Genomic DNA, 20,677 nt, shown 5'->3' with positions numbered 1-20,677 from the left:
GATAGGATCATAGCGCAATGAATAAGTTAAAAGCTCGAAATTGCGCTAAACAAAAACAATAGGTAGCTTAAAATATTTTAATCGCACAGATATATTATTGTTAGTCTAAATCTATTGCAAATTTAATTATCCAAACTAATTGATGCAATTACACTCAATATAAACTTTTTTCTTTCAATTATTCCCTTTGCTTTTGGAATGGTTGATTTGTATGTGCAAAATTATTCATTTTTAATCAATACAAGAAAAACATTAAAAATAAGTGTGTTTTTTTAAAGAAAGACAATAGCTCATTTATACAGCTTAAAGGGCGATTGTTTTTCTCTTAATAACTAATGAATGGTAGATGGTAACTAATGAATGGTAGATAAAAAAAAACAATGGAACATTATTTATGCCGCCCAATTCTCCCCGAGAAAGATTCCTGGTTAAGCGAATGTATAGATCTATTGGCGAAGCCAAGGGAGGGGTTGGGGGTATTTAAACTCAAAACCATCAGGGGGGTTTTAAACTTTAAAAAAGCCCTCTGGAGGAGGGGGTTTTAACTCAAAAACCCCCTTGGTTTGGCTACGCTCATAGAATTTTTAGTGTGTAATTTGCCTTTTATGTTACCCCAGATTCCCTTGCTGTCAATGGCGGGAAGTCTAAAATAATTTCTCACTATCTCAGGAAGAACCTATTCGAGGGTACAATAAACGTCTTCCGAAAGAATGAAGGGTCAGAATGTAATGAAAATTAATTATGTACACACACACACATTTTTTTTGCGGGGGGAAGGGAGAAAAAAATCTCCCAACCCGCGCCCCCTCCGGAAAAAAATCCTGGCTACGCCCATGCTGACTATACAATATCTCTATTAGAAATTGATTAAGTTGATTTTGGTTTATAATAGTTGGAGATATGCTGCTATAAACAGAATGGTGTCAAACGGGATATTCGTCTTTTAGGGCTATGAAAAATAATTTCAATAAGCCTCTAGAAACAAAATCAGAATCGTGTCGCAACTGCCTCTCCTAGATTTTCCTAGAAATTTAACAGTTGATATATATCGCTGATAAAAGAATTAATAGCTCGTTGGCTACACTTTGAAAACTCTAATTTTACCTTCAAGCCTATAATTTTTCAAAGTAAGAGAGAGAGAGATTCGAGAGAGAGAGAGAGAGAAATACATTTAAATTTGGCTAGAGAACTAGGTCTAGATCTAGATCCAACATTGGTTTTGAAAGGAATATCGCGTTCTTGAAAGGACTAACGCGCTCGGGAATTTCCGAATGTAACGCATTAATTTTTTATTCAAGATTTTAATTAATTAATATTCAGGAAAGTTTTGCGCATCGTTTTCTAAGTCTAAAAAACTAAAAGCCTATCATTAATTTTCATAAGTGCTTTTTTTGTGACGGCACGCACCGGTACGGCGTACCGGCATCTTTTCAATGTTTGGAAAAATATTACTTTTCTTGTATTTTAACGTTTATTACTAATTTACTAGTAGTTAGGCAATCCATCACTGAGTACCGGCAAACAACTATGATTTATTTATTTACTTTTACATATGGGATCCTGCTTTAGAATAATAACAATTAAAAAATACCTCCAGCCTTTTGAAAATTCTGGCCACTTTTTGAGACGCGGGAATAAATATTTCTTTTTGTATAATAATTCGTTTAATCTTTTCTGAAAGAGATAGAATTTAATCAAAGGGGATTCCGTTTCGCGGAAATTTCAGTATATCTAGAATCTAATCTAGATCTAGGTATAATTTATACGGCAATACTAGATCTATATTATATCTACAACTACTAGCTAGATCTAGACCTCTATTAACTCTATATCTACAAAACAAGTAGGATTATTCGATTTTAATAATTTTTTTCTAGTACAACTCAAACATGACAGATTTGTTGCAAGAACATCCTGATTCTATCGGCAGTATCGGCAATTGGGCGGACATCACTGAAGACGCATTCACTTCATCATTCAGCAAAGCAGCTGAAGAATCCGAGTGGTAACTTAAACTACTTTTGTCTTTTAACTAGATCTAAATCTACATCTAGCTAGATCTAGAGTAGATATCTAGATTAAAAATTACTGTGAATTACAATAACTTTGAATAACATTATTTTTTTTATTTTTCTACTTGTTGTAGGCCTATACTATAGACTTAACACTTAACTATAGAATAGACGACAATAGTATAGATTATAATAGATATAGAATATATCTAGATCTATATATATATATATACTAATAATATAGATTATAGATAGATCTAGATATCTAGATTCTACTAGATCTAGATTCGGGTATTACTATTAGTACTATTAGTATTAAGTATTAGTATTAGTTAGATCTACTACTATTATTATAATAATTAATTATTCTATACACTTAATAATAAAAAACTTAATACACTATTTACTAGTATTCTAGTAGTATTACGACTATACTAGTAACTATACTATAATACCAGATCTAGATCATACTATAGGGAGGTGAAAATAAAATTTATCTTTGAAAAAAAAATTTTTCGTGAGTACATCATTAAAATACTTTAAAAGAACTTTCTAATGGTGTATAAATTATGACTATGTATGTTTAACATTAAGAAAGTTATGATCTTTTTTGTGCCGTTTTGACCTAACATTGGTTGACATGGAGAAAGTGAAGTGAGAGCTTGTCACTGGCTCATCCGGCGAGACACACCCCCAAGGTCAAAAGTTAAAACGTTGGAATTGAGTTTCGTAGACGATAGATCTACTTATTAAATAAGAAATTTAGTAGTAGATCTAGCTAGTATTCGTAGTAAATCTCTAGCTCACAATTCTGATTTCATTTATATTTATGAACTTCAGTTGTTTAAAATGTAAATATTGATGAAATAAACAAATTATCGGATCTAGATCTACAAGAAATGTCAGAGAGGCGGGGACAAAATGGCGGCGTTGTGATGGCAGAAAATAACAAAATATTTTAAAATTGGGATCAAAATCGCCTGAAACAATTTTTTTTCAAATTGCGTTTTTAAAAAAAATTGCAAGGTAAAAAATCTTTCAAAGTATCTAGATCTGTAGCTAATAATATCTGCTACAAGATTATAATTTCATTTGTTGGTGACAAACAATATTTTCTATTAAAAAAAAATAAAACCTGAAAAGTCCATTGAGGTCAATGTTATTTTTTATTTTTTCAAGTGTGTTCGATGTTGACAATAGATCGATCTGAAAATTGGTAGGAATATAGCCAGACACATGTACTATTAGCAGAAAAAAAAATCAAGTGGGTACGACTTTCCTGTGATGAGTATCAGCAAAAATAAAAAATATATATACTTACAATGCAAAATATTTAAATAAATTTTTTTTTTTCAAAAAATTGTTAAAGACAAAAATGTTCTCCATCATCAAAAGTAATCGAATTCACTCTTTTTAGCATTGATATCAATAGATATAGTGAGCATAATCGATTTCAAACAAAGACCTATGTAGCAGTAAGGAAAACTCTTGTCTCAAGTTTTTACGTCATTTTTTGGACACCGGAAGTTCTGGAATTTAACATCCCTACATACTAGATGATAGCAGATCTAGTTGGAATAGATCTATATTCCTGTAGCCACTGATACAATTATAAAGTTTAATAAAGCATTGGTCAGTTTGGTCCCGGCGAAGCTCTGAACAGGACAGGGATAACGTCACACCTAGTTCTGCTGTAAATGGCCAGTGTTTAAAGGTACAGAAACAGTACATAAAAAGCTGAGAAAATCACTACCTATATGGAATGGTAAACTATGGTAGGATAGAAAAATTGGCTAGGGATTGGTGACCTTTATAATTCATCTGCCCCATAGATTGCAAGTCTGAAAAGGGTACTTTACTTTTTTTACTTAAAAGTTTGCTTATTTAGCATTTTATCTTTGCACTTGAATTGACTTCTCTGATAAGTTCAAGACTCCCTATGCCCTATACATATTGTTCTTTCCTAATCGCATTCTGTAATCACTGCTCAACACAACACATCTAACCTCAAGTTCCAAAATAATGTGAAAATTTAATTAGTAATAAATTTCTACCAATACTACACAATATCCAACAAGATAAACTGACTGCAAATTCTACACTGTACATCACCGTACAGCTATACTAAACTCTTCTGTCTATCTCATCCTGGACTCACACTGATTCACTCCAGGACTCAATTTACCCAGACTTTAATCACTGTCTGAACTGAACTTCCTCCGTTACACGCTCTGTCTCTAGTCCCAGAAGGCTTTCAATCACATGATCATAGCACGTGTCATGTTTAGGTGGAATATTCATACTGTTGTGAAAGGATTTTGGTGTGTGTGTGTATATGTTGTGGAGTATGAGTGTCACCCTTAAGTTACGCCCCTGTTCTGTACCTGTCCTGCGGTTGAATGGGACAGCCTAGCGGGGTAACGAGTTCAGGAATGCAGAATGACAGTTGAGCATCTATGCCTGTTGGTGTAGGTTGTGAGGTAGAAACTAAATAGTAAATAAAGTGCTGCAGATTAATATAAAGTAAAACTATTCGAGTTTGTTACTTTGATCAGGTGTTTTATGGTTCATTACAATTAGAAAGCCATCACACATACCAGTACTGTTCCTTGTCCATTAACATAGCCAGCACGCTGAACTGTATTACTGGCCTGTCAACTGATCACACACAGTTAACCCTATTTTGCTGTCAAAATAGTTACAACAATGTATAAAAAGTAAATATTTTCCCTTTCAGACCTTGCGATCTATGGGACAGATGATGTAATGGTCATTTGTTTCTGTGGCCCACTTTTAACGAGGGTATCATGTGGCCAGCACAACACTTTACTTTTACCCAACTAATGTCAGATATCTGTTAGGCGTCCAAAGATCATGAAATTAAAAAAATCAAAATAAGTCTTCACCAGAATTTGAACATGTGACCGCCTGTTTGGAAGCCAAGTGCTTTACCGCTCAGCCACCACGCCTCAAAAAACAATGTATTTATATTTTATATACATGTGGCCATGACCACGAGGCACATCAATCTGAATTTTTTTGTTTTAGGGCTACTGAAAAAAGTCTTATAGGGCATTTGCAAATGCTGCTGTAGTCTTAGAATACTAGCAAGCTATTGAGCTTTGGATCTGTAAGGACTCCATGCTCAAGATAGGAGAGGAGAGCTGACCAACTTATTAAATCAATTTTTTTTTATTTTTTTTTTTTTTGTAAAATGGGGAGGGGGGGATTTTTTACATCTAGACTGTATCATCTCGAAAACCTTGAAGAGATTTTGTAAACAAACATAATTTTGGAATATTTAGAACTAGATAGGTTAAGGTAGAAGTTTAAGAAACTTGAAGAAAATACTAACAGCGTAAACAATGGAGTTGCTCTGAATCTTTTATCTACTTTAAAAAGTCACATGGTTATGGTCTTATACATGACAATAATGGCAATGTCTACTTATGATAAGATGTAGATCTAGTAGTAGCCTAGATCTAGTAGTTCTACTAAATAATCCTATCAATTGGTGAATTATTGTAACCTACTTTTTATTACTTAAAGATGTTTAGAAATAGACAATTTTCATATACAAATTACAATGAAATCAAATGAGGCAATTATCATTAATGTAAACAACACTACCACATGACATAGAAGTAACACGGAACAGCTCCATTCAGAAAAGTCTTTGTACGATGTTATATAAGGGACATAGATCTAGCTATCAGGGTTATTGTTTCAATTAGATTATTCAGTGCTATCTTCTGTGATGGATAGTTATTGATAGTTAGTATCTTCGCTGAGCTTTATTTATCAATAATAATATTATATGTCAAGTCACGTTATTATTTTATTGTACAAGTAATTTGTATTTCATTGTTTGTTCATCGCTGGATCATTTGTTTATTAAATTGAGTTTGAAAGCATTAAACTTGAGGAAAATACATTCAGCTCTTTCTCTTTGGTGTGTTCAAGTGGAAGCAATAAGACTTTTATTAACTTTCCTACATCATGTAATTTGGGGAGACAGTACTGTTCTTCAAAACAACTCAGGACAGTGTCTTTATCTGAGCTTATTGTGCCAGTTTCTGTTTTTAACCATCTCTGCTCTAATAATATAGATCTATTCAATTACAATAGTACTTACTGCACATCTTCCTAGATTTGTAAACATTGTACTACAGTAATGTGTAGAAACTATTGCTGATGTAAAAATGTTAAATTAAATATTTTAAAAAATCCATCACTCTCTAAAGCTATGGTAATGACATATTATTTAATGGTATTTGTATAAATACATTTTCAGTATATCTTGTGATGAATCAAAGCAACAAAATAAGATCAGCACAGATCTGGAAAAAGAAAGAGTATTGCAGAAAAATGATCTCAGAAATAAATTAAAAAGAAACAGGTAACTTGTGTTTTCTTTATTACCATCACATAAAGATAACTTATGGCTTACTTCATTGCCATCACAAACAGTGAAAGAAGTTTTATGCTGAAATGACAACTAGATCTATAGTTTATATAAATGTCTTAAAACATGATCATGTGTGTACAATTTGCAGATAGCATTTCTGTTCTTTTCTTTTGGGCTTATAACTTGTTCATTTCAATTTTCCTGTAGTGTTTTCTTCTTGATTTAAAAGCATTCACACTTCAAATGCATTGTCAAAAAATTCAGTATGTTGTGGTTTATTATTGATCAGTATGTTTGTTGTTTTTTTGTGTGTTTTTTTTTTGCATTGTCTTGGTCATAACATGCTACTTTAAAAAGAATAATTTTCTTATTTCCAAACATAAACCTTTTTGAAAAAAAACAAAAAACAAATTTGGCTAGTCAACATCTTCAGTCAGAAAATCTACCATGAAGTTTTGTTTAATTGCAAATTCTTCATTCAGCAGTGTTAAACTGTACATTTAAGTCAGTATTAAATATATCACACAATTAGTGTACATGCTGTGGGCATTTTCTATGGTGGTGGTTATTATTATATTGTCTTTTAAACCCCAAATTAAAGGGAAACTGATAGTTTTTTTATATATGTGTTTTGATAATGAATATATTATTATTTTTTTAAATTTGCAACAACTTAGTAATTTATGTTTTTCAGATGTAATTTTCCTGGGCATCCAAAACGGTCATACTTTCACCTGGTTTCTATGTGTGACATCACATAAACCTATTAATTTAATCTATTGACTTACTGTATAACGGAAAAACCATACAATAAAGTTTACATTCTTGTAAAAGTAATATATCTGTCTATGCAGTTAGATCTAGATCTTTTAAGCAAAGAAAAAAATGCAAGTACATTTACATGCTTGACTAACCACAGCAGAATGTATTTTCCTTGCCTGACCACTCAACACACAACAAACACTATCACTTCATGGATGCAAGATTGCCGGCATGCTGGCAAAATCGAAGTAAAAAATAAAGTTTGCCGCAAAAAGTCCGACTGATTGCCGGCTCGGTATCGGACTTTTTTTTTTTAACATTCAATTCTTTCAAACTAAAACTTAGTTGTTTGTATTCAAAGATAAATATATATATATATATATATATATATATATATAGCGGTAAATGTTTTATTTATGTTGTGAAGATATAAGAGGCTTGCAGGTTTTTTGGGGTTGCTGACCCTCCCTTGCAGGCAAAACGGGGCTCTGTTTCTTGCATCCATGTCACTTGGTTGTCTTGTCATGACCGACTACATGTAGTCTAGACTAGCCTTACACTGACCAGTTTGTTAGAATTAGTCAGACACACGATCTATTTACTTATTAGGGGGTTAGATGAAAATGTTACTTTTTTTCTCAAGTTGGTTATCCTAATGCGTTTAGATATATCTTTATATATATAACTGTAACATAGCTCTGGACTAGGCCGTCATTAAGCTTAACAGCTACTGTAAGAATGAAGTGATACGTTTGGTTAAATCTAGTTTCACTTTCAGCATCTTTGAGGGAAGTGACATTTGCCTAAGCTAAAAACAAAATCTCAAAGAACCCTGTTGTTTTTTTTTTGTTTTTTTTTTAGATTTACTGACAAATTTATTAAATATAAATGTTTCTAAGCATTTAAATAAAAAATGGTAAAATTTTTACTATTACAACTTTCTATGTAGAATTTAAATGTCAATAACTCTATTTGAAAAACCATCAGAGTTCCCTTTAAATATTATTTTTACTTAGGGCTTTTGTTAAATTAAGAAAGAAAAAATAATAATCTAAGGTATATCTCTTCTAATATGTTAATTTACCATTCTATGGAATAATTTCTAGCTTAATTATTTTGTGTATATCAATATCTTTAATTATTTGCCAGTACTGTCATACATAAACGTAAAATTTTTCTTTAAGTTAAAGTTATTAGATTTCCTATATGAACAAACAGCAGTTATCCGAATGATTTGTTATAAAAGTAAATGTGGTTATTAAGCATTTAAAATTACTAATTTAATGGGTAACTTAACAATAGCACAGATGACAACTTGCAAAATGCTCACTCTATTTTTTAGTTTATCTTGTGATGAATCTAAGCAACTAACTCACACAGACATGCAAACTGGTGATAGTACTATTGATGTATCACCAGAAAGAAAATGGCAAAAAAATGATCTCAGGAAAAAACTGAATACTGACAGGTATTATTAGTGTTTGCCTTTTAAATACCTTTTAAATTTCAAAGCTGTTATGGCTCAGAGTGTCAGGTGGGTTAAGTCGCTTAAGTAGGGTATGATATGATGGTCCCGTATCCCCAGCCTGAACAGAGTAACACAATGTGACAATAGATAATGGCATGTAAAATACGAACATCGAATAACAGTTATTCAACTGAACAGTTAGTGAATAACAACAATTATCAATATGAACAATATTTAATAATAATTAATTATAAGTTATCAACATATTTACATATATATCACTATCATTGAAGTCATCATTGAATTAATAATTAGTCTAATATCACGCCAATAAATTTACATAACACACCTTCACGCTCACACTCCATCTCGGCGCCCAACGTAACCTCAACTCCCTACACCTCAACAACAAGAGTTACTGCAAAAACTCCAAAGGCGGAAAGGCGACACGCTTTCCCATAGCCCAAAGCCATTACAAGGGGGAAACAACCAGCTACCTAGCTCACAAAAGAAGCTCTCTCTCTTGCGGGAACTAAGGATGACGTAAACACACACACACAATATTCTAGACAACAAACGCACTAAAAAGAAACTACTTCCTATACTCTAAAACACCAATATTAAATGTAAAGAAAACTTCACGCGCGCACGACACAGAGCATAGTGGTATCGAATTCTCTTGGGTTCTTGTCTCACTCACTCACTCACTCATCTGTCCCCTAAACTGTTGGACCGTTTGGGGTGTTATGAAGTGTGTTTCTATGGTGACAGGAGGAAGAGGTTAGCCATTGGTTGTGAATGATGCAAGATAGGTGGCATTGTCATCATTATTCTTAGTTAGGACAGACTACTCCAGAATTTTAGACTGAAAGGTTGTGTTATTGTAGTGAGTTAGATTTTGTTAAAAAAATAGTACATTTATGTTTTATTTTATCTCATAATATCAACTTGATTTTGTCTATATTATAATAAAAGTAGTTATTCAAGTTATTTGAAGTTGAGATATATTACACCTACAGCAGTTTAGTTGTCTACCTGCAGTTTGGTGCTATAAGTCAACGACTGCCCATAACATGATCCATCAACTGTCTTTCTCCATTTCTCTCTATCCTTTGTCAGGATTAAAGTCTCTTCCATAGACAGGCTCCTCCATTTCTTGGTGTTGTACTCCCATCGCTTCTTTTGTCTGCCTCCCTTTTTTCCCTGATACTGTTCTATGCATAAGTCTTAGTGATCCCTGAGGATCTCATTATATGGCAGAACAGTCTTAAGTTGCATTTTTTTATCTTTTTTTAAAAAAAAGAAAAAGTTGGCTGGTGATAATGCTGACCAAACAATGCCTCATAAAACCCTTGGCTCTTGCTAATAATAAACACTGTTTTACTTGCCAAAGACTTAAAGATCTTGATGGGCATTCACAGTAGCTAAATCTTGTATATAAATGGTTGCATTGTTTTACTTAATTCTATTTATACTCACCAGAAGAACTTATGACGAGGAATGCACTCCTGAAGAAAGAGGCAAAGGCTTTTATAGATATAAATACACACATCGTCCAGGAGACTTGAGCCCTCTAAGAAGTCCTATTGAACGAAACAAAACATGTGTAACAGAGCTAGATAACAAAACTAATGACAGGTACACAGTATGCAATAGCCATATTTTGATACTTGAACATTTTCTTATGATAACCCAAATAATATACACATTTTTATTTTTCTAGGTTTTCAAGCAAGAGGCAAAGTAGTTATTCAAAAAATAATCATCATAACAAACATTCACCAACAAAATATCCTAGAACCAAATCGATGCAAGATACAACATCTGGAGGAGAAAGCTTCACTCAGTTAGACTCTGATTTGGAAAGGTGATGATTTTCCAAAATATTTCTTGTATTTCATTCTTGTAAATAAGTCTTTTAAAACTAAAATTAACAGTTTACAAAAAGCATGCTTGTTTTATGATCTTCATTAAAAAGTAACATTATAACATATAACACAAACTATTATTAGAACATAGCCTGTATAGCAAAATACATATAAATGCTACTTGGCAAATAACTAGATATTAAACATTTAATAAAAAATCTGTACATCTTTCCTTCCATTTCATATATATCAGTTTTTATTTTGCCTGGTTTTACAGTTTATATACAAAAGGGTTTAAATTTGTAAATACCTTTTTTTTTTTGTTAGAAATTATATCACAAAAATACATTTGTCATTTGTGTTCAAGCTATAAGCTTAGCTGAACATCTCTGTGAAGACATTTTTCAATATATTTTTCATTTAAGCTTTTTTTTTTTTTTTTCAGTGGCTTAACTATTCATTTAAGATGTGCCAGTGAAAAATGATATACTAACAGAAATGATTTTTCTTATTTAATAGTGGCACTCCTGTCTTTACAAGGCTTAATTTTGGTCTGAGATCTCGTCAGTCATGGTAATTTTTTTTTTATTCTATTGAAAATAAGTAGTCATTGTCTTTTTCGGCACCATGCATATTGTGATAAATCAATGTATCCCTTAATATATTTTTTTCTTCTAAAATATTTGTACAAAGGTCACGAAGAAAGCTCCACCTTCCATCTGAAAATGAAGAGTCTGATGACAGTTCCAAAATGATGGAAGAGTAAATATTTTTTCCCTCTAGTTTTTCTTGTTGTTTTGTGCCAATAATGTTTACAATTACTAGTACAATTTAAACATTAATTTTGTTTACTAACACTAACATATTTTTACAAATATTTTACTTCAATTTTTTGTTTTTGTACTGAAAAGTTTGTAATATTTCCACATATTAAAACCTTGGTTGGCTTGTGTTAAATGTGCTTCTGTTAGTATTTAAATTTGTCTCTGTTTTAATTGACATTTAGGATAATTATTTTTTAATACATTTTTTTTTTCATTTAATAATTCAATTTTTGTTAAGTTAGCAGATTATAACTTTGTGTAACAAGTTGATTCATTATCTTTATCATTTAATAGTTTCATTTCATACTTTTTAAAGTTATTGATATTCTAAGTATTTTTTATTATATTAAATTTTTTTTTTAATTACAAGAGATGCTGTGAGGCTGGCAAGGCGTGAAAAAGACATATCTTATGGCAAAGCTACAGATGCTTACAAACAGTATGTCCAGATTATTCCAAAGTGAGTAGTTCATTGAATAGTTTCTAAGTTTAAGAAAGTTAAAACATGTTTATATTTTCAATTTACTTAAAAATTTGATTATTTTTAAAAATCAATAGGAATTTGCGCAGTAGGGATTTTAAATTACACCCACGAACGCCAGAAAAATTTAAGAAATGCAGTCGCAGGTCTTGGGACTCACAAGTAAAGATTTGGAAACGACGACTTCACACTTGGGCAGAACTACATTGTAAGCCTAATAACAAAGAAATGTAAGTAGAATTTACATTGCATTTTTCCAGTTTTGTGTTTTTAAACTCGTTAAGATTATATTGTTCTAGGTCTTTTTTTTTTTTTTTTAAGAAAAAAATATAGTAAAATTATTTTCTTTGCTCGTGGGTAGTGCACTACCATGTTTTTATTAAACTTCTATATTTTTTTGTTTGTGAACAGAAAATGTTACAATTAGTATAGAATAAAGGGGAAATGCATACCTTTTTTTTATATACTACACATTATTTTTTATTAAAAACAAGCAAAGATATTTTATTTATGAAAACTTAGTGACTGTGAACAATATTTCTAAATCAAACTTAAGAAATATTTAATGATTCTTATATAATTTTTAAAAAATTAATAATGTATATCTGTTTACTATACATAAATAGCACATGTAAAAACATATAAAATAGAAATCTGTTTTATTCTAAAAGTAATAATTTTATTACCAAGAAAACAAAGGTTCTAGTGTCTGCTAAAATACAATTAAAATTATTTTACAAATAATCAGCTTTCAAAGATTTTCCTTTTTTTTTTTTTTTTTTTTTTTTTACTTTACAATCTAACCTTATAAAAGAGTAAAATTTGTACAACTTTTCTCAAAGTTTCTGCCAAGATATATGGTAATGTTTCTATTCCCTCAGTTATTACAGTTCATCTCATCTCTTCCTGTGGTCCTGTCTGGGGCATAGGCTACCAACCAGCTTTTTCAAGGCGTCTTGGTTCTGGGCGAGTCTCTGCAACTGTCCCCATGTCTTGCCAGTGTGCTTGGTATCTGCTTCCAAATCGCGGTGCCATGTATTCCTGTGCCACCCCCCTCTTCCTCTTTTCTTGGGGGTTCCTTGTATTGTTGTATGCAGGCTTATGAAAGGTCTGACCTATCCGTCTCCTGCGTCTCTGAAGGATAGCTACTTCAATGGGCTGCTGCTTTGTTCTTTGCCACAGTTCCTCATTTGAGATCTCGTCTGTTATTTTGCCACATATATGATACTGTTTCATAAATTACTTCACTATCTGGATACCTATTGTCATTTTATTATTGTATTATTATATACTTAGAAATCTGTCTAGAGCATAGCGAACTATAATATGTACTAAGCTAAGGGGATATAAGCTTTGTGTAGAGAAATAGGTCGTTGGCTTAAAAATTTAAAATAGATTATAAAATGTATTTTTATTACTACTTGAATAGCTCAGTGGCAAACGTGTCAGCCTTTTATTGAGGAGGCTTTAGTTCGCATTCAGACTCCAGCAATTTAAAAAAAAATAGCTTTTGAAAAGGCTTCACTTAAACCTTCTCCCACATAGCCACTCCCCACACTCAACTGGTTTACAAAAGTGATTGGAGCAAAGCGCACTGACATGTTATAAGCATGAAAGTTTGCGCTAAACATAAACAAATAATATTTCCAATTACATAATTTTATTTTTGTTAGCTAGGTCAGAGGTTCTCAAACATTTTTGACCCCGGGGACCCCTTAATATTGTAAAAACTTGCAAACAGACCCCTAAAGCTATATAAATGCATATTATATGAGTGACAAATGTAAAAAAAAACATTTTAACGAAGGGATGTTTGAGATTATAAAAAGTTTTAAATTCATGACTTAGATGAGATTTTATGAGTGTATTTATGCCCAGTTCAACAAGCACAAATGTCTATTCGGTTTCTTTTATTTGTCATGAGGTTCATTATGTCAATGAATCCACTAAGTACCAAATAAGAAGACAGAAAAGCAGTCGACATTTTCTTTACAATGACCCATTCAGGATATACATTTTTTAAAGCCAGAATTTGTGGTATCCTTGTTTAAACCTTGGTTTAAGTTCCTTGTTTGTAGGTATTTCAATAAGCTGCTCCAGTATTATTAAGTACAGATTCATCTGTGATTGGGATATGAGTTTGCCCATGCGCAAAGTGCTCAATGCCTAGACTGGAATATCCATGTGAATAATTTTTTCAAATCTTTGGTTTAGGTCATCATATTTTAATTGTATACAATTTTCAAATTTCTGCGGACTACCTTCGGTCATCTTGCGGAACCCCTAGGACCACAGTTTGAGAAACACTCAGCTAGATCTATTAAAAACTAATTACATGATTGATTCAAAACAATTGATAAAATTTCACTCAATATATTAATATAAGCTTTATATATATATATATTCTTAAAATATTTTTCTTTATTTTCAATCTGTGATCAGTTGCTTATATATCATGGTTTTAAATAAAATTTTGTCTAATGGGTCAACTGTAAGCACTTACAAATGGGCTTGTAGATTTATATTTCTTTATAAATATTGTTGTAGAATTTGTATCTCTTAATAATGGTGCATTCTCCCATCTTCTCCCTTACTGTGCTGTTCAAAACATTTTATTGGCACATACTTTTCTTTTAAACTTGTGAAAATCTCTGTTCAAAATCTGCACATCTTATCATTTAAAAAAAAAATGTGTTGCCTTGGTAGGGTAGAGATTAGATTATAATTATGAATAGAGAAGGACTGCCTGCTTGAGTATTTTCCCTGTTTGATGATTCAAAAGACTCATTTTTAGAACTTAGCATTTAGTACTTCATCTTTTAAAGGTTAACATAAAAAATACTGCCATTGTAATAATAATAATAATTATCTTTATTATCCATAAGTGGCCTGACGTAGTCCTCAGGTTTACATTGTACATTGCAGTCACAATTTAACAGCTTTAATTTGGTTGTCTCTGTTTTTTTGATAAGACTGGCTTTAGGCTTAACAATAATATTGCAATCATGAGACTAAAAAGCGGAAAGGGCAAATTTGTATATGGTATAGAGAAAACAATTAGAATAAAAATGTAATCTCAACATAAGATTGTTGAGTAACTATTTGAACAAAGTTTTTGTTTTTGCTTTCAGAATAACTGAGATCATCAATTCTCAAGAAAGTTGTGAAAGCACAGAAATGCCTCCAAAACAAGAAATGGGTAGTCAGGAAAGTGATGACGATTTACATTTATCAGATGATGAATCTTTCTTGGATTGTGTTGATATCAACTTTGAAGTGGCAGAGCTCATGGAGGATACAGTTAATCTGAATGACAATTAGATATTAAGTTGTCTATAATTTACCACTCAAAAGGCAGCATGACTGAAGGTTTTGTTGGTGTAATGAGGAAGTTGTAAATGAAAATACACTTTAAGGTCATTAGAGCATGGGATTATTTGCATGCCAGACTTAAGTCCTGAATTATTTTGTTATTTTCAGCATACAATTTTTAATTATCCTGGTAGATTTTTATAATTAGTCATCTAACCATAAATTTATTTATATGATTTTTAAAAAGAACAACATTTTGTTTATTCTAAAAAATATTTAGAACAGGAATTTTTAAAATAAATGTATTGGTTGTTGAATGGCAAATAGTACAGCAATGTTTTAGGTGTTGTTTTTTTTTCCCTTTACTGGTATGAGATTTGTTAAGAGTTGCTAAAGTCGTCAGTTTCTAACAAAAAAAAGATTTGTTCAGTATAGAACAAACTAGAGGACTTTGTGTAGATTGTTTCATCTACTATCCTCCTTCTTCTCTCCCCACCACCCCCCCCCCCCCTTTTTTTTTTTTTTTTTTTTTTTCTCATTGACCATTTTATCCATTTTGTAAGCAAAAACCTAAGTGATAAATATTTCACAGTTTATTATAAACAACAAATGTTTATGCTTCTGTCATTATTTAGAAAGAGAGAGACAAAAACAAAGTGTATGACGTTTCTTTTTTAGTGAAAAGCATATTGAGACTTTGAAAGTGGCATTTAATTAAACTTTGATTGGTACTAGATCAAAGTATTTTATATTTCACATTGAACTTATGAATTTTTTTGAAGTCTATCTGTATTGATATTTCATTGTATATACTTAGAAGGCTTTTTATATTGCATTTGTTTGGGTGTTTTTGATGAAAAAAGTGTAATAAATATTGAAATGACTATTTATTTGTCTTCATATGCGTTTTTCAAAATTTACTTTTTGTTACAGAATTTAAATATCGTACTGTATCTGATTTTATTTGAGCAGGAAAAATGTAATATGATCAATGTTACCATAAGTTTGACTTCATTGAATGTGTATATTAAAACCTCTATAATAATTAGCTCTCAAACAGATTATACCTGATATTGTTTTAAAATTGTGTCATTTATCTGATGCTGAGACCAAGATAAAAGTGCTGTGTGTTTGGCTGAATTTGTAAATAACATCAAGTCAGATTTGCACATTAATCCTGTTCAACAAAACTTATTTAGACTAGTTAACCTTCTTAGCTGTTTTATGTCTGTTGTGTTCTCAAAGTGCCTTGAGTCAACATTATTTTTGTTAACACCATTCATCTCATGACTGCCTGTGGTGTTGTCTAGGGCATAGGCCACCAACCAGGTTCCTCCAAGCTGGGCGAGTCCTGTCCCAATGTCTTGCCCATCTGCTTGGCGTTTGCATCCAAATCTCTCCTTGGGAGTTCCAGTTGACAGTTATGTCTTGTGATGCAAAGTGGTGGCTTATCTATCACCTGCATCTATGGAAAAAAAATATTTGTTCATTGGAACTCTGTGTCAGTACTAACCAGTAAATTCCATCCATTCTTCCTGCTATCTCTGGCTGTAAACTCTAACCTATTTATCTTGTTTTCTTTGACAAATCTCCTGCATTTTTTGTCTGTGTGTTTACTCTCACTACATGATCTCTTGATGTCCATATTTTCTTTTCTCACTAGTGTAATACCATTGAAACACACAAACAGGAAGTTTATATTTTTATTATTGAATCTAATAGTCTAATTGGCACATGTTTTAGACCATATGGTTAAACAAGTATCATGTCACTTAATTTTCCATTTTGTGTCTTAAAAAAAAATCATTAAACAGTTGAAATTTAAATTAATTGTCTTTATCATGAGTTAAAAGTCTGTAACCAGATGTTTCACAATGTGCTACAATTTCTGAAGACCAAGTATATCTCAACAATTAACAGAATTAAGAACCAAGCTTTTACTTGTCCACTATGTTTCATTACCATAAAAGTCTTTTTTGAGATACCAGTAACTAAAAAGTAATTTTCAAAGTCAAATATTTTTTTTTTAACTTGATGCTCTGAATTAATTGTAGTGAAAAAGATATTTTGCTCAATCTCTGTCTTCATGATGAGAAAAAAAAATGTATATTTGTTATTCATAAATAATAAAATACTTAACAGATTTTTAGCAAGGGCAAAAAAAAATTGCATTATTTTCAACTTGAGTGGTGAAAGAAAATTTAGTTGGGAATACCGGTACTCCTTGTTTGGAGTTGGTTGATTTGAAATATCTTTTACATAAGTAATATAAAAAAAATAATGTCTATTTTTTTTAATATTATAAACAGCATCATAGTAATCTACGTCAATCTTCGTATTGATAATAAGTAAAGTTCCCCTTTCAGACCTTGTGACCTATAGGGCAGATGATGTAAAGGTCATCTGTTTCTGTAACCAGCCCAACAACCAACCACCTTTAATTTTCCCTAGCTAATGTCAGATACCCTTTTGAGCTGGGTGGACTCAGAGGCACCCTAAAGATCCCGAAGGCAGATCCCAGGATTTGAATCCCCAAGCCCTTTACCACCCAGCCACGGCGCCTCCTCTTGGTGATAAGTACAAGGCTTTTTCTGCTTCTTTGTAATTGTCCTACTTCAGTAGAAGACTTGAAATTCTAGGCCAACGGAAGCTTGCCTCCATCTGCCTGTCAGAACAAGCTTCTGTCTGGGAAAGATCCAAGCAGACTTTTTGTTTACATCTCAATTACCGATATTTCGTAGAGGCCGAAGCCGAACACACCGGGCAAAAAAGTTTCTCCGCTTGGGGAACTTTCTGTGCTCCCATAGACTCCTAACTGGCTATGGGAGAAGCGAACGTACATTTATTTTTAATTTTTTTTTGTCTGAAGGGCGTCAAAAATGAAGTTGAGCAGTGCTTATAATAGGGTACAAGACGCTCCGCTGGCGCCATTCATTTTTAAAATAACATAAGTGCCCTCATTTCGGCGTCACTGGCATGGAGAAAAAGCAGATGGCATCGGGTGGCCTCTGAATGAGACAACTGGAGCTCTCATGAAGATCCAAAGAAAAGCCCTTGCAGAAGACAGATACAGACGATTAAAACTTCAATAAATCCCCTGCGGACAATGGCTAAAATTTGCCTCAAATATGGCTAAACATGCAGATCTTCCTGGTTTGCATGAGCTGCCCTTCGGAATAGAAGGTATTAATTGCTTATGTATAAAATCTAAGTCATAAGCTAAAGAACTGCTAAAAATCTTAGATGAAAAAATCAATTCTAGCCTTCACTGCCTTGTGATAGCAAGAGGAGGTGCATTTGTAGGCTATACCGCATCACTCGGGGAGATGTGCAGGAAAATATTTAAAAATCGAAAAGAAAATAAGGTCAAGAACCCTCTGACTAAATATTTACGTTTGGATCTGCTTTTAAACTTTGACAGCAAATCTCGTGAACCACAAGTAGAATATTTTTCAGTCGATCTACATTTTAAGTACCGTTAACAAAACAAAATGTTAGTTTTATCTAAGATTGACTAGAACAATCGCTGTGTTAAGTAGCGAAAACAAAAAATATTTACTGTAAGAAAAAAAAATGCAATGTACTTTTAAAATCTATTTTTGCTATTTGGGTTTCCCACGTAGTTATTTATAGTAACAGGCGCCACACGTCGACTAGCAGTAGCAATGAGCAATGTGTAACAAATGATGTGTAGTCAACTTGGACTACAAACTACAAGCACACGTGACTACTGTTGACATTGAAGTTAAAATGGCAAGAATAAGAGTTTGCAGAATCAAAAAGTCAGACAAACTGATAAGGAATATTAAATGAAATGCTCTTTCTGGATTTAAAAAAAATTAGAAACTAGATAACTAAAATATCTAGATCTATATACCAATGTTTTGATGGGTCAGTGTGATTTTCGACACGTAAATCCACCTAGCTACAATCATTGGTCTGTTTTAGTCCGTGTTGATTAGCAGTCCCGGCCTTACCCTTGCATGACAGAAGGACAGCTAGTCTTTGAATCTCCACCCGCCCCTCTTTTCCTCATTAAATGTAGAATTGATCTTATACATATTTCGGATGGTCATTCAGAAGATTATTACATCTTAACCCTAATCTCCCGCAGGACAGGGGAGGGGGGTAGGTAATGCGGGCAGGGTTCGAACTCGGGACCATCCATGTGCTGGAAAACTGAACAATCTTGTAACAGGTAGGCCTAATACGTCTCTTTGCAGTCCTCCAATGTCTGCAGATTTGTTGATTTGAATATGTGTAATGTTTGCAGATTAGTTGATTTAAATATGTATGATGTCTGCAGATTTGTTGAATTCAATGTGTCTAATGTTTGCAGATTAGTTGATTTAAATATGTATGATGTCTGCAGATTTGTTGAATTTAATTTGTCTTATAGTTTGTTTCAAGCTCAATGATTTCCATTCGAAGACTTTCATTGACATATTGTGTTTGTTCACTGCCAATTAACAGGTTCTGAAACATGCGTACCGGTATATCAGCTTCAAAAGAAGCGAAAAAGCAGTCAACAGCTTCTTTACAATAACCCATAATGCAGGATATAAAGTTTAAAAAAAAAATAATTTTGAAGGCAGAATTTGTGGTAACCTTGTTTAAACCTTGGTTTAAGTTCCTTGTTTGTAGGTATTTCAATAAGCTGCTCCTGGGCATTATTAAGTATGGATTCATCTGTGATTGGGATATGAGTTTGTCCATGCGCAAAAGTGCTCAATGCCTAGACTGGACCTAAATCTTTGGTTTAGATCAGGGGTTCTCAACCTGTGGGTCGCGACCCCTTTGGGGGTCGATTGACGATTTCTCAGGGGTCGCCAAAGACCATCGAAAAATGAATTGCTATTGTCTGTTCTTCTATTGTCTGTGTGCTGGAGTGGGGGGGGGGGGGTCGCGGCAGAGTGGGGGGTGGTAAAAAGGGGTCGCCGAGCCTAAAAGGTTGAGAACCGCTGGTTTGGATCATCATATTTTAATTGTAGGCCCTATACAATTTTCTCATTTCGGACTGGGTGTCCAAATCGGCCAAGGCATTTCTATACATTCCGGCCCATAAATTGTGCATCGTACGATGGGCCTCCAATTACAGGCCTACCTTTCCTCAAAATCACTGTTAAGTTTAATAATGTATCGATATATGGTTTTATCGAGCCTCGGCGGGCCACGTGTAGCCCGCTTTCGTGTGTTGCCGACCCCTCGATTATAATATACTAGTGCTGGTTATCGGTATTTCCCCTTTAGCTTCGAGAACGTTCCTGAGTGATAGTCCATCCAACTTACATAGGTAATTGTGCCGACAAATATCTTTACTCTATTTAAATGTAGACAACTAGATTAAACCAGTAGAGCCTAAGCATAAAGGTTTTGAAACCAAAATAAAAATAAATAAATGGTCCGACTTAATTTATAGATTTTTAATGATAAATAAAACAATTACCAGCACGGCACGCTGATTTTTTTATTTTTTTTTTTTTTTGTCAGTAAAACAAAATGGGACAGGATTTATGGACAGTGTGTGTGAAATAATATCCGC

General features: G+C 32.7%; 1 protein-coding gene across 4 annotated transcripts; it reads left to right on the top strand.

Moving 5' to 3' along the window:
* Positions 1-1,617: 1,617 nt before the first annotated feature.
* Positions 1,618-16,961, top strand: LOC106068532 (histone RNA hairpin-binding protein-like). 4 transcript variants are annotated; one of them, XM_056034161.1, is made up of 11 exons: positions 1,618-1,753; positions 1,878-2,005; positions 6,307-6,411; positions 8,525-8,650; positions 10,133-10,288; positions 10,374-10,517; positions 11,038-11,091; positions 11,212-11,280; positions 11,713-11,802; positions 11,901-12,053; positions 14,955-16,961. In XM_056034161.1, exons 2-11 carry the CDS (start codon positions 1,890-1,892, stop codon positions 15,142-15,144), a joined length of 1,203 nt encoding a protein of 400 aa, XP_055890136.1. In that variant the 5' UTR covers positions 1,618-1,753; positions 1,878-1,889; the 3' UTR covers positions 15,145-16,961. The 4 variants fall into 4 exon arrangements, with proteins under 4 accessions (XP_055890136.1, XP_055890143.1, XP_055890152.1 ...); XM_056034168.1 differs by having other exon boundaries at positions 1,710-2,005; positions 10,136-10,288; XM_056034177.1 differs by lacking the exon at positions 8,525-8,650 and having other exon boundaries at positions 1,712-2,005; positions 10,136-10,288.
* Positions 16,962-20,677: the final 3,716 nt, after the last annotated feature.

Source organism: Biomphalaria glabrata, chromosome 1 (genome assembly GCF_947242115.1).
Source record: "Biomphalaria glabrata chromosome 1, xgBioGlab47.1, whole genome shotgun sequence".
Taxonomy (NCBI): domain Eukaryota; kingdom Metazoa; phylum Mollusca; class Gastropoda; family Planorbidae; genus Biomphalaria; species Biomphalaria glabrata.
Note: the sequence above shows the minus strand (reverse complement) of the source record. Positions and strands in the feature narration are given on the sequence as shown.

Bases quoted from the DNA above. Each gene is read 5' to 3' on its own strand.
- LOC106068532 (XM_056034161.1), top strand. From the start codon at position 1,890: ATGACAGATTTGTTGCAAGAACATCCTGATTCTATCGGCAGTATCGGC. The intron at 8,651-10,132 runs GTATTATTAGTG...TATACTCACCAG, and splicing joins AAAAAACTGAATACTGACAG to AAGAACTTATGACGAGGAAT. The intron at 12,054-14,954 runs GTAAGTAGAATT...TTTTGCTTTCAG, and splicing joins AAGCCTAATAACAAAGAAAT to AATAACTGAGATCATCAATT.